At 39.4% G+C, this 13,824-nt stretch overlaps 1 protein-coding gene across 1 annotated transcript; it reads left to right on the top strand.

Moving 5' to 3' along the window:
• Positions 1–3,834: 3,834 nt before the first annotated feature.
• LOC104529963 (ras-specific guanine nucleotide-releasing factor RalGPS1-like) lies at positions 3,835–12,349 on the top strand (the record flags this gene model as incomplete). The annotated part of the gene is given in 10 exon segments (XM_010174413.1): positions 3,835–3,856; positions 3,858–3,956; positions 4,844–4,995; positions 6,234–6,285; positions 6,576–6,656; positions 9,157–9,262; positions 9,999–10,091; positions 10,266–10,371; positions 11,460–11,551; positions 12,320–12,349. Coding segments are annotated over 10 exon segments (833 nt in total), but the record flags the coding sequence as incomplete, so codon positions are not given.
• Between the last annotated feature and the right edge of the window lie 1,475 nt (positions 12,350–13,824).

Below are 13,824 nucleotides of genomic sequence, written 5' to 3'. Positions count from 1 at the left end.
AGTGATCTCTCTCTCTCCTTATCTCGACCCACGAGCCTTCATCATATGTTTCTCCACCCTGTCCAGTTGAGGAGGGAGAGTGATAGAGTGAGCTTTGGTGGGCATCTGGCATCCAGCCAGGTTCAACCCAGCACAATTGGCTAATGTATTTTGTTGAACCCAAACGTTACAGTTTCCCTGCAGCTATGTTCTCACAGTGGGTATGTCTTCACTGCCAATATGGATGTCATCCAAGCTCATGCACTACCCTGCAGATCCAGCTGCAAGAAATTCAGTGTTTTTGCTGAAGTGTAAGTCAGGGTTTTGCACATTCCACTGGTGCAGTATCAGTAACACAAATGCTGACAATTAGTGATTCCATAAAAAGTAACACCTGAAATTGAAAAGTATCATTTCTATTGAGGAAGTATTTGAAGGAAATACACTCAAGTGTGCCTACTGCGCAGTCAGAGGTACGTTAGAAATATGGTTAGTTGTACTTGATCTTGATAGAGTGGCACAGACAAAAGCATCCCAGGTTTCTGGTATACTTGTCTGTTTTGCTCTTGTCCTTGCTAAGTATATTAAACTTCTGATCTTGCCTGTACTGTAATTTCATCTTTCACTACGTTGTTAACATATTTCTACAGTCCTGCTCTTGGAGATACTGGATTTAGTACTACTGGGCAAACTCCTCTAGGGTCCCTGTTGTATGTTTTGATGGTTCATATATTAACATCAACAAACCCCTATCTGTGTCCACATCACTTAATCGGTCCCTTTCTGGCACATACAGCAAAGAAAGTAAGCCAGAATTGAATGACCCAAGAAGACTGAACTACTTCCTCACATATGCACGCAGCTTTTTCATAACAGCAATGGAGACGGGGTGAAGAGAGCTGTGCCTGCCTAAGCTGTAATACTGTTTCCAGACAGAGCAGGCAGACTTCAATTTGTCTGATCAAAACACAACTTTTTTTTTGGGGGGGAGGGGGGGTGGGTGGGTGGAGAGGTGCAGCCAGAGACTCCGATTCTTGTTTTTAGTTTGCTCTTGTCTGTGAAGCAGCTGTAATATAGGTTTCTCTTGCGTGTTATATGCGTTAATAGGCTTTAGTTGAGTTGTAAAGCAATACTCTGAAAATTAAAACTGTGCTTTTACAATAGCTATCATTCCAGATTTTTTTTTTTTTGCATTATTCTTTATTTCTGTGCACAAAATTATTCTTAAGTTCTTTATTGTGTGTACTGTAAGTAGATCTTTCTGTTTGAAAGTTTTAATCATCACCCACTGACTTTGGTTACAATGGCAACAGAACAGTAAAAATTTACAGCGAAGATTTAACTAGAAAGTCTGTGGCTTGGAATGTCTTTATGAAGTTTTAGAAACAGAACTGTTAAATATCAGTTTTACTTCTTAGCTGCTCACCAAAAAATAGTAAATAGTTGAGACTGTTTTACCTTCTTGAAAAATCACTCAATTTTTCAGCATAAAATATCCAACTCCTTTTTCAGTTTTCTGTTTGGATGCTTAGTATTAGTTTAGTGATAGATTTTTAGTGAAGAAAAATTGTAAACTGTAACTCCCTCACCCTGTTACATTTTTTTAAAAGCTCTGGACACTGTAAATGTTCACATGTTCTACTGAAGGATTGCAAAAGTAACATTCATTTATAACATTTGAAAGATTATTCATGGAAAAATTATGCAAAGGAAAAAACAGTAAGATCCTTTGGGATATGTGTAAACTTTTCCAAATGTTCTTGCCACAGATCTCTGAACAGCACTCGGCTCACCCTGATGAAGTTGTCTCATGTTCCCTGAGGCAAACAAATTTTTAATAATTTTTAAATATTTCTATACATTATTTTTGTGCATGTCAGCATGGTCTTGAAAGTGATGCTGAGAAATAATGAAAACCAAACTAACTCTTGTTCATGCCAGCTGACTGGAAAATCGTACTAAGAGTGCTTTGTCTCCGTGAAAGGCAAAATAACAGAATAGCAATCATGGTAACAGTATGCACTAGGAGTGGAGCCAGGAGAGTAGAGAGTTAGCAGTAGCAGATGACTTCACTTATTGGAAAAAAGGGGCAAAATAACTCAATCTCAAATGAATTTGAATATTGGAATTTTGTTATCAGCAGTATCAGGCGTAGCTTCCTCAGCTAATTGCTCAGCAGTCTGGTATGTCCATAAACATCCCTTGGTCTGTGCAGTTTTCATCACTGTATCACCATTTACCCTCTTTGGCATCCTTCTTGGCACAGGCTTTCTTGTCTCTCACCCCTTTACAGAAATGAGGTCATCTCCCCTGTGCCCTATAACTCGCACTGACACCCTCTGCACCCTAGACTTCTTGCTGAACTGAGTGTACCCCGCAGCACAGGTCCTATCTAATGAGGACTCTGAACTTCACAGTTCTTCTTCATAGATGATTTGACAGGAGGGCAGATGCAAAGACTTTGTAAAGGTTTTTAAGCTCAGATTCTTTTACCCTTAGCACAGGGTTAACAGAGCCAAACTGTATATATTTCCTTCTCTTTGCCTTGGAGATGAGGATGGTGCAGAACTACATAGAAAATGGCCACTCCAGACAGAGTAGTACCAGCACAGCTGATATTTCTGTCTTCATCTTACCCCACAAAGCATTGTGTTTTCTGTCATGAGGTTCTTCACTAAAGACACCTAACTAGGAATTAGTCTAAGTCCATTACCTCCTTTCACAGAACTGATGAAAGCAATTGTAATTGCCATGTATAATAGTACAGAAGCCAGGCTTGAACTGCTGGCTGAAGTTGAAAGGCTCCTATACCTATTTCCACAAATTCTGTTACTCTTGACACATCTCATCCTAGCCAGGCAGTATTTTAACCTGAACTGAAATCTGATTCTATAATGTTATTTTCAATTTGAGATATGCAGTCCTTTTAGACACATTACATTGAGTTACTCCTGGGGAGATTCTGATTGGACACGAGGAAAATTTTTCACAGTGAGAACAATCAGCCACTGGAATAATCTCCCCAGGGAAGTGGTGGATTCCCCAACATTGGACACTCTTAAGATTCAGCTGGGCAGGGTGCTGGGCCATCTTGTCTAGACTGTGCTTTTTCCAGGAAAGGTTGGACCGGATGGTCCTTGAGGTGCCTTCCAACCTGGTATTCTACGATTCTGTGATTCACTGAGGATGATGATAGGCCATGTTGTTCTTCACTGTATTGCAGAGTTCACTGCCAGCCTTTTGCAAACGGCATCAAGGAACTGGAACAAGAACAGCTTGTCCATGTTTTCCGTGAGGCCTCATAAAATCTGTAAAATGAGAGGAAGAAAAATTACAGAGAGACATATCTAGAGCTCGTAGATGATTGAGAAGTAATGCATATGTCTGGCCATTAGATACATGAAAAGACCCTGCTTTCTCTTACATACTCAAGCTGTGAGTCAGTATGAGCAGATTGTTTACAGTTTATTCACAACATGGAGTTGTTTTTTACAAAATTAAAAACATGTGTGAGCTTCCCTGCTCACACCCGAAGTACAAACTGACTTTATGGCTCTGTGTATTACCCTTTGGCACATCCAGCTGCTGTAAGTGTGCCAAGACTTTTTGTAGGAGTTTATTGTTAAAAGTGTGTGCAAAGCTGTTTTAAAAATTACTTCCAGACAGTTCAAGAATATAAAGATGAATTCATAACAGAAATGGATGGTGTAACCCTAATGTGCAAGAAACAGTTCTTCAGAAATGGTGCCTTTTGGTTATCTGTAACAAATCATTTTAATCAATGGCTATACACAGCAGTCCAGGAAATTTCTGGGTTTTGCATCAATTCAATGTTAAATGATCTCTGTCTTTTAGGTCCATCTGACCTGTCAGCAGTTTTTTAGCAGGAGACCCACGTGTCCTGATGCCTCAGTAGCAGCAAGTCTACCTACACCTCCTGTACCAAGGCACAGGAAGAGTCACAGCCTGGGAAACAAGTGGGTGCTTCAGGCTGTCTCACACTCAGGCAATTTCATGCATCATAAAGGTTTAAGATAGCAGCAGAGCACTGCGGCACTCTAGTATTTATCCTTTTCATTTCTTGTGTTGCAAAAATGCTTCAGGTTTTACTGTGTATTCTGTAGGTTTTCCCTTTATTTTTGCTGACTCTGTTCTCTGCTAGTGCATTGGTGGTACTTGAAGCTGGGTATCCACTTTGGTCTGTGGATTCCTGGTGTGCATAATTTTTTTTTTTTTCCTTTTGTTTTTTAAACATCTTGCTAATATATCTAAGGAAACTTACTAGCTGCTTGGGATGGCTTATCGTTCAGGAAAGTTGTGAGTTTTTGCACTCTTTTACTTGGGTAATATGGATTAGAAACATTTTTCTCTACCATTTACCCAGCTAAGTGAGAGCACCTGCTTCTCAGTTAAGGTGTCAGCATCTACCCAATTTAACAATTAATGGATTAGGGAAGAAGTAGTTCAGGCGACTTGTCCAGGGTCATAGAGTGCTGATGGGTTAGTTCAGCTTAGTGAAGGACCACTAAGCAGTGATTTAGCTAGGGTCTGCTTTTTCTGGTTTTCTACCTTTGCCTCCACTCGGGGTGTTCGGGTTTTGTACGGAGAGGAGTCAAAAAACTTAAAACTTCCCATCTGCAGAAATTTAATCATTGTTACTTACAAGACCACTAAAATCTGAAACTTGTTTTGGCAATCAAGGAGCATATGTACAGCAGAGGAAAAGTGTGAGCAGTACCGTTTAATTGCTTGCTCCTTAATAACCTATTGATAAGGTAAAGTCTGAGTGGAAATACCAGGAGCCAAGGGTTACTGTTAGATGATGTAAGAGGGGTTTTGCCTTTTTCTCTTTCCAATTTTCCAGCATGATGTGTCAGTTCAGTGTAGTGGAAAGCAAAAGTGCCACCTTCCCGACGGAGAAGCCGCGCCACCTCCTGGATGACAGCGTCCTGGAGTCACACAGCCCAGCCCGCAGCCATGCGCTGGACTCGCTTTTCACCAATGGCCTTTCTATAGGTAGAGTCTGCGTGGGGAACTGATGTTCCTGCTTTTTTGTCCCAGTGCTCTGGAAACTCAGAGGGATACCCAAAAGTAGGGAACTAGGAAGATTGTTAGCTCCTTCGCAAACACTGGTCCCATTCATGAAAGAAAGTAGGTCAGAACTGCTACTCAGCTACCTAGTCAGCTTGCTCTCAGCTTTCCTCGGTTGCCTACTGATGGTTTTGGTAAAAGCAGCATGAAGGAAGATTTGTCAACTTTCACTAGGAAAAAAAAAAAAGAAGTGCTACTGAAAAGTGGATATATATTTTGCAAGCTACCTTGCAAAATATATTTCACAAAGAAAACTTTAATTATAATGATATATTTTAGAAGATGGGAGAATAGTTTAGCTGTGCTTGCTAAGACTTCAAAAGAAACCTAAAATGAAGTTGTGAAAGAGGATTATTACATTATGATATTATAATTAATGAAATAATTATTATAATAAAATCAGAGCTTTCTAGAATCTGTGTTCTAAGCCAGAGAAAGCCACCTTTTAAGTGACTCAGGCTATTTCTAGAGTAGGAAGTAGACTGTGAAGGATAGCAGGTTACTTTACCAAGAAGGGTTTGACACTGAGATGATACAGGCACAACTCACTGTGTTATACTGAGTATTAGAAGATCAGTCCTGGGTAAATTAAAATTGTGAGCTAAATAGCTGTGCCAGGGAAGGAGGGAAGAGCTGGTCATGGGCTTGGAGGAAAAATAGGGACTGTCATTGTGAATACCATCATATTGATTTGTTATGGCTCCTAGCAGCAGCATACATCTGGCATATCCTCTGTTACAGATATGCTTGCTTGTTGAAAAGAAACAATTACATCATGTCTAATAACTCTGATCAACTTACAGATGTTGTGGTAGAAATACAGTCTTACAAAGTAACTGGATTTTGTGTTCCTGAAGTGCTCAGCCTTTGAAGGAAAAGCAGCATGATGAAAATTAAAGTAACATGTAGATGTCTGGTATTTAAACACAGCAGTAACAGTGACTTTGTTCATCAGTGAGATACTATAAATGGGAAGGCTCATGTAAGCCTCTTCCAACTTTAGATTTCACCACAAACTCTAAAGAGTTCCAGTTTGAAACATGATTTGAGTAAGCAATTTCTATGGTACTATATAAAGATTATTCTGATGATCCACATACATTGGCTTTGTGTTTTCCCTTGGGTGGTTTTCTTACTCCTTCTCTGTACTACTCTTTTTCTAGATAGCAGTGAAAGCTCAGAATTTAGTGAGGAGCTGCCATCAGGGCTTGAAAGGTGAGTTAGTCTTCATGTACACTCACTGAGCACTCTACAGACTTAGCTAAGAAATTCACAAATGATCCCTAACATAGGTAAGCCATAAATCAATAGTTATTTTTATCAAATTATTGATTAGTTAGGAAAAAATGGCAAACTTTTTGAAATAAAGCACTATAAAGTTTATTGTGTTTTTATTCCCATGGATCTGAAAAGACTGGGAACTATCTCTGTCATATTTACCAGACCATAACTGTTGAAGTCTCAAACTACATCTTCCCTCATCAGATATTTGCATTCACAAACAGGGGTCGTTTGTATGCCACACTGGGGCCTAACTGGAGGGTACCAATCCGGAATTCTCCTAGGAGTCGAAGCTGTGTCTACAGGTACAGTTCAGGGTCTACTTTGCTCAGTGTATGGTGCTGAACTTTTATTTGTGTCTCTACACTTTCCTAACATAATGTATTTTGTGTCCAAAAGTGTCCTTGTTTGACCATGTGAACTCGGGGGAGTCTTCCCCTCCTGCTTGTAAGAGTTCCTCCTATAAGTGCTAAAGCGGGAGTCTGGCCCATTCAGGTGCAGTTCAGTTTAGTTATTGGTTTAACTAATTATATCTGGCTTCCATATTGAAGGAAGCTATTGTTTACTTTGGAGTTTGTGACATTACAGAAACAGGTTTGTCATGAAGGCCTTCTTTGCCTTCTGTAACAAATAATGATGTTACGAGGATATATTCTTGACCCTTTCTCACAGTTTGTTTCCTGATTTGAAGGACAGCTCCCCCATAACAAGAGGTGTTACCTTGGACCCTGAGTAAGAGAGGGAACATCTGCAATGCCATATGTAGCAGGCACTCCCAGTGTTGCTAGGCACTAAGACACGGACTTTTCAGAGACTGGTAATCCATGAAGAGAGGTGACATAGAAAATTGTACATAGTTAGAAGGACAAAAATCATTCACTGATGATTGTGATGACAAAAATCAATCATACCTAACCTGGACTTGATAAATTCTGTGGTAGTGGGAAGTGAAGAAGCATATATGAACAGTAAAGAAAATAGGGCCCTGAAACCATATTCTGCAAATACCGAGATTTAGTTGGAGTTTAAATCCAATCAGTTTTTGTTTTGTATAAATTATTTTGCTTCAGCCATTGTGGGAATGTTGATATAATGTATAAATGTAAGTGCAGCCGTTTTACTTGAACTAGTAACATCTGATGGCAGCACAAGTTAGCAGTTGTTAGACAGGAATAAAAATGCATACATTATTGTGGTGGTTTCACTTGGCTAGCACTGGCCTATCAGCCAAACACAGCCATTCGCTCACTTCCCACTCCCCCCAGGGAACAGGGGAGAGAACTGGTGGACAAGGGTAAGGAGGCTTGGAGTTTGGGATAAAAACAATTTAAGAATTGAAATGAAATAAAGCTTAAAATAATGATATTAAAATAGTAATGATAATAATAGTAATAAAGTATGCAAATGAGTGATACCCAGTGCCATTGCTCACCACCTGCCGACCAAGCCCAGCCTGTTCCCAGATCACGGTCCCGGAGAAGCGACAATCCCGAACCGAAACAGCAATCCCGGGAGAGCCAGAGCCCGAGCCAAAGCCAGAGAGAGCAAGAGAGGAAGAGCCCCTCATGAATACACTGAACATGACGTGATATGATATGGAACATCCTATTGGCATATACAAATGCCAGTTTAGCTTATTAATTTAAATATTCCTTGCTCCCCTCCTCCCCAGGTCTTGCACTTGTAGACTAACAAAACACAAAGTCCTTCACCTTCCAAGGACAAAATGAAAACGTTGTGTTGTCAGTGTTTTTCTCTTAACAAATCCCATGCTGAAACCAAAATACAGTGCTATTCTAGCTACTGCTTCATTCTTCCTTTTCTGGAATCTTTTACTGCTTCTGTCAGAAAACTAGAATTGGCAAGAATACACATTAGCCCGGAGAAGGCAATTCCGTTTAATCAAAGCAGATGCACCTGCCAGTTGAAAGTGCTGTCCTTGCATAGGTGGTGTTGCTGTGTGTATCACTTCCACCGGTGTGTGTTTATGTGACTCAGTCATACTTGTTCATAGCCAGAATAGACTTCCTCTCACAACGGAATGGTAGATCACACACATATCCTTTTCCTTGATTTCATTATTAGATGTGATTTAGTTGGCTCTGGTGAAGTTCATTGGCCCTTATATTTATAAGAATATCAGGGCTGTGATCACATGGCAGTGAAGAGAGGTTATCAGCAGATAATTCTAATAGATTGTCACCTGCCAGTCAGGCTTTGGTTGTTACGAGCTTAATGGATGTTTACATTTCTAACTTGGCCTGTACTGGGGTTCTTTCAGTTGTAGCAGTTTTTCACTCTCGTATGTGGGAAGCTACATGTTTGTCGTGGGAGAGGAAAAAGTATTTTAATCACTGTACAATAAATTGGCATTGTTAGATAGTTTTCCCAACTTTTTTCTAATTAGCCAAGGTAATTTCCTACATTCTTTGATAAAATTACATTTGTGGGAGCTCTTATTGCCAAAATTTTAAGCCATAAATAATTTCTGTAATTTACCAGAATAAAATTGAAAATCGTCTGTTTTCCCTTTGACTTTGGGCCTCAGTATTTGTTCTGTTTTGTTTTATTTTTTCATGTCTAAGCCCCCAGAATAGAACCTTTTGTTGATTTGCTGTTTTTCAAAGATCCTGATTCCTGTTTGATACCTAGATCTAGAAAATACCTATTATAGAGTCACGTGTCAGATGATAACAATATATGTAAGGCAATGCAGGAAAAATATATTTAGAGCTAAATTACAGTGCTTGCTTCTTGACCTTATTTGTCTGCTTAAATACATATGGCAATGTTTTGTCTCTCCAGCCCAACAGGGGCCTGCAGCTGTACATTGGGTAGTTCCACAGGAGTCATTACCATGGAAGGGCCACTAAGAAGAAAAACATTGCTCAAAGAAGGCAAGAAACCTACTGTAAGTGATTCTAAGTCTTCCTGTGATTCTGATTCACTAGTGGCTGTTTTAATTTCCAGGTTTAGAGAAAACCTGCAGCTTGATACCACACAAAACAATGTTTCTTGTTATTAATTCTGAAATAATTTTCTGTTCAAAGTTTTAACTGGGTTATAACAAGGTTGTAACCTTTGATCTACAGCAGTTTTACTTATCCCTGCACCTGTGAGGGCTGAAGTTTAGTATCGTGGTGAAATAGGAAGGCTGCAGGGCATCCACCCATAGCACCAAAGTAATTCATACTTAGCCTAAATTAACAGGTTTCATGTGGTTCTGGTCCTACATACACATTTGGTAATTTTTTGTTTCCTGTAGAACTCATTGACGCTTTTTATGTGCAACCCTGCTGTTCAATGCTAAAAGATTTGAAGAATTGCAGAGATGTAATCTCAATAAATTTTATTGATCAAATGCAGAAGTCTAAGATCTGTCCAGTAGAAGGCGGCGCACTATTTTGCTGTGAAGCAGTCAGGCCTGGTATTTTTATGAGATACCCAAGTAAGATGGATTGTATTCACAGCCAGCCATCCAAATTTAGGTAGCTGGGCTGATTTACATCAGGAGACAGTCTTTATCTAACTCTCCATTCTTTGCTTCTGAATTGAACTGTGGTAGCACTTGGACTTGCTTGTGAATAGATTTTTGAAATGTTGGAGATATGCAGAGTTTTCCCTAATTTTTTTCCTTTCTGATTCAGCTCTCCTCATGGACTAGATACTGGGTTATGCTTTCAGGATCAACTCTTCTGTACTTTGGAGCAAAATCTTTAAGAGGCACTGAAAGAAAACATGTAAGCTTTAAATTTGTTCTGAAAACAAAAACTATGTGTTCTTAAGCAGATCTGGAAGGGTGTTTGAAGTGTACATGCTGTTCCAGGCTAAGCCATATGTCTGCACAACTTTTACAGTCAAAAGTTAATCCCTACGACAGTCTCAGCTGTGACTGACGTCTCTATCTCTTCCAGTATAAATCTACACCTGGTAAAAAAGTCTCCATTGTGGGCTGGATGGTGGCACTGCCTGATGACCCTGAGCATCCTGATATTTTCCAGCTAAATAACCCTGACAAAGGTAGATATTGCAGGAGGGACATTGTCTGCATTATATTTCTGTGACAGGAAGTAGATGAGTTTTTGTTAATGAGTTTGTACAGAACTTGAAGTGGCACTCATTTAAAAGACTGAAGAGGGAGATTTTCAATACAGAATTTTCAACTGAGGGTACAAATGAAGTTGAACATATCTCTACAATATGCTGTGGTGCTTCTCTGGTGCCTACAGAGGTACTGCTGTATCTTGACAGTTACTTGAAGTTTTGCAGAAATTGCCCCGCCAATATGAGATTGCTGCCTGTCCATGTGCCCGCACACCCTGATTTCCAAGTTTCTAAATAGCTTAAAATTGGTCAGTATCTAATCTTGACATAAACTGAGGCTAATTAAAATATTATTAAAATCTTTGAAACATCGAAGTATTTTTAAGAAAACTCCCTTTAAGTAATTATTATTTACTTTTTAATAATTAATTTTGAAGTGCCATATCTCTTCCACCTTGATTAAACTTCAAAAACTTCAAAATACTAGAAAGCCCACAGAGTTATTTTGCACTTTGAGTGGTTATATAAAGATTTTTGAGGTTTCCTTCACTTTTTACGTTTTCAACTTCAGTGCTGGATGCGAATTAGCATCTACTGTGCAAAGTGCATCTCCTGGGTGTTGACTAAAATGCACAAAAGTATTTGATTGCAAGAAACAGTTTACAAAACAACGAGGCATAGGGGAAACTTGCAGTAGGATATTGTAGAAAACTAATTTCACAAATATCAAAAACATTCACACAAGACTCCTAATGAGAAGAAAGCTAGGAGTAAATTAGATGTGACCTAAGTGATCTTTTCTGTGGCTGTAGTTAGCCTCTCTGCCTATACACTCCGCTTAGCTTTGCAGGCCACATATGTTCTCATACTCCCCTCACCCAAGGATTGTTGGATAATATGCCTCACATGGTTTCTATTATATGAGCCACATCTTCGAGCATTTGAGGTGCAAATTAATTTAACAGTTTATTTCAGACCTTTGGCATCTGCCAAAGAAATGAGAATCCCTTGAAACTACATGTCTGTCTGCAAGTTCAGAGCCATTGATTTTCTTATTTTTGTAGGTAATGCTTACAAGTTCCAGACTGGTTCAAGGTTTCATGCAATATTATGGCATAAGCATTTGGATGATGCATGCAAAAGCAACAAGCCTCAGGTAAGGCTGTGAAACTACCCACTTCTTCATATTTTCCAGAAAATCCTTACTAGAAGAGATACCTCTTTTCAGTCTGTGTGCACACACAGTCCTGTGGGGATAGACCTAACTCCTCATTTTGTACATTGATCCAGTTTTTCAATAGGAGGAATAAAAATTATTCAAAACTACAGAATTTCCACCAAATCAGGATTTGTGCAGGTCTAGCTATAGTTTGGTTACCTTTACAGCATATAATCTCTACACTTACTGCTTCAAGTGAGGTAACCCCATCTCTACTTCAGAAGGGGCTTTCTCATGGACAGAGGAAGCAAACATGCTAGCATTTAGTCCAGTGACTGGGTCTGTTAGTGCCATTGAAAAGTGTGGCCTATAAAATGCCATGTTTGTCCTTTATATAGCAGCCTCATTCTTCTTGACGAAAATGTTCGTTCTTAAAAGGATTTCTGAAGGTTATATTAATAGGAGGCTGATCCATATAGGGCCTAAAACAGGATGCAGCTTGAGCATCTTTTAAACACATACATACTACCCCGTGCATACTGATGACTACTTAGAATACTTTGGCTGGATGTGGTCTGTTAGTAGAAAAATCTTTATCTTTCCGGTCAGTTATGGGGCTAGCCCTCTTTTGGGACAGTTTGTGACGCTTTTCACATTGGATAATAAATTATTAGCCCACTCTATTTTGTAACCTTGCAGTTTCCCAATGCCATGACAGGTTCAAGAGCATTGTACAGCTGAATAATTTATGTTCTCTGGTTCCAGGTACCTGCTAATCTAATGTCGTTTGAATAGTTTACTCTCCTACCTGGTGTGACTTCAAGTGCCAAACTGAAGAAATAGGCTATTGTTGTCTAAGGAGGAAGAGGAAAATGGTTTTCGTGGCATGAGCCAGCCACAAATATTTCAGCACTTTCCTATGTAACTTGAAAGTGATTCTGACACAGCTTTGAAAAGCAGAAAGTGAATGTTGTCCTTAGGACCAGGTACAGTCTTATGCACTGAGTGAAAGCAGACAAGTTAGATGGACAGAAGATTAATCCTGACTCCTGCAGGATTCTAGAGCCCTCAACTTTTTGTGGTCAGAGACTGCCATGAACTGATGTTTGACCACAAACTGAGCATCGTATCTTCTGCCTTTTCTTTTTTAAATGGTTCTTTTTATTGTTAAGCTGCTTTGTGTGACTGAAGAATATTTAGCCCATGTTGGGTTTCAATTCTTTCTAATGCACAGAATGACTGACAGTGTTAACTTGCTGCAAAGTGTCAATTAGAATAGAAAATTGTGGAACAACATTTTTATAATCTTAAGTGCACTGACTTGCTTGGCAATGTGGCTGCCTCAGATTTTATATCAAATCTGGACAATTCTGCTGTTCACATTTGAGCTATTTGGGAAAAATGCATTTTGGCACAGGACAGTTGGTTTTCTTTTTTCATTCAGTTTTGTTACTCAGGAATACCCTGACAATAGATTTAAGGCTGTTGAAATTTATGTTGTGCTAAAGGTCGTCTTTCATTCTCTTACTAGTGGTGTAGCTGCTTACAAGTTTGTTTATTACTTCAGTCTGAATGTTGTTCATCTGAAATCCCTGGTACAGGGAAGCAGGTAATCAGGTGTTATGTGTCACGTGGCTCCTCAGAATGACTCCGTCTCATTGTTTCTGTTCTGTCTTTCTGTGGATGACTGGGCTCCACTCAACGCCAGTACATGAGGCACCTTTATGAGATACAGGACTGGCACATGGTACTGCTATTATGAGATTGTGATGGCAATAAAAGCTAGGCAAGACTGTCTGACAGTGGAGCAAGTACAAAGAAGTCTCCACACCAGTGTCCAGAGAACAACAACAAAATTAATGTAACTGAGCCTTCTCCTCTGAAAGAACTCTCTCTGCATCCATAGCTGTATCCTAGCACTCCTGTGATCAGAGTTTTTTTCTGCTCCGATACAAAAAGTTCAGCACCTTTTCTGTTTGAAACTTTTGCCATAGGGCATCAGTATTCAGACTTCATCAATCACTGGAAAACCTCTTCTGAGTTCCTAAGATTGCATAGAGGAGAAATTTGCAAGCTGACCTTTATCCTACAAACCATGAAAGAAATTGAAGTCTGTTTAATGAACAGAGCTCCCTGGCATTAGGGGTATTTATGCTGTGGACTTGCATGATTTTCTAAATTTTTATTTTTAAACTTCTCTAATAGCAACAACGACAATAAAATACCTGTATTGTTAAACGCAGGTCAACTGTAACTTTTGTGTTAAGTGA

This window comes from Antrostomus carolinensis, unplaced genomic scaffold (assembly GCF_000700745.2).
Source record: "Antrostomus carolinensis isolate BGI_N321 unplaced genomic scaffold, ASM70074v2 scaffold14588, whole genome shotgun sequence".
In the NCBI taxonomy this organism is placed as follows: domain Eukaryota; kingdom Metazoa; phylum Chordata; class Aves; order Caprimulgiformes; family Caprimulgidae; genus Antrostomus; species Antrostomus carolinensis.
The sequence above is the reverse complement of the archived record's forward strand: the minus strand, read 5'-3'. Positions and strand labels throughout refer to the sequence as shown.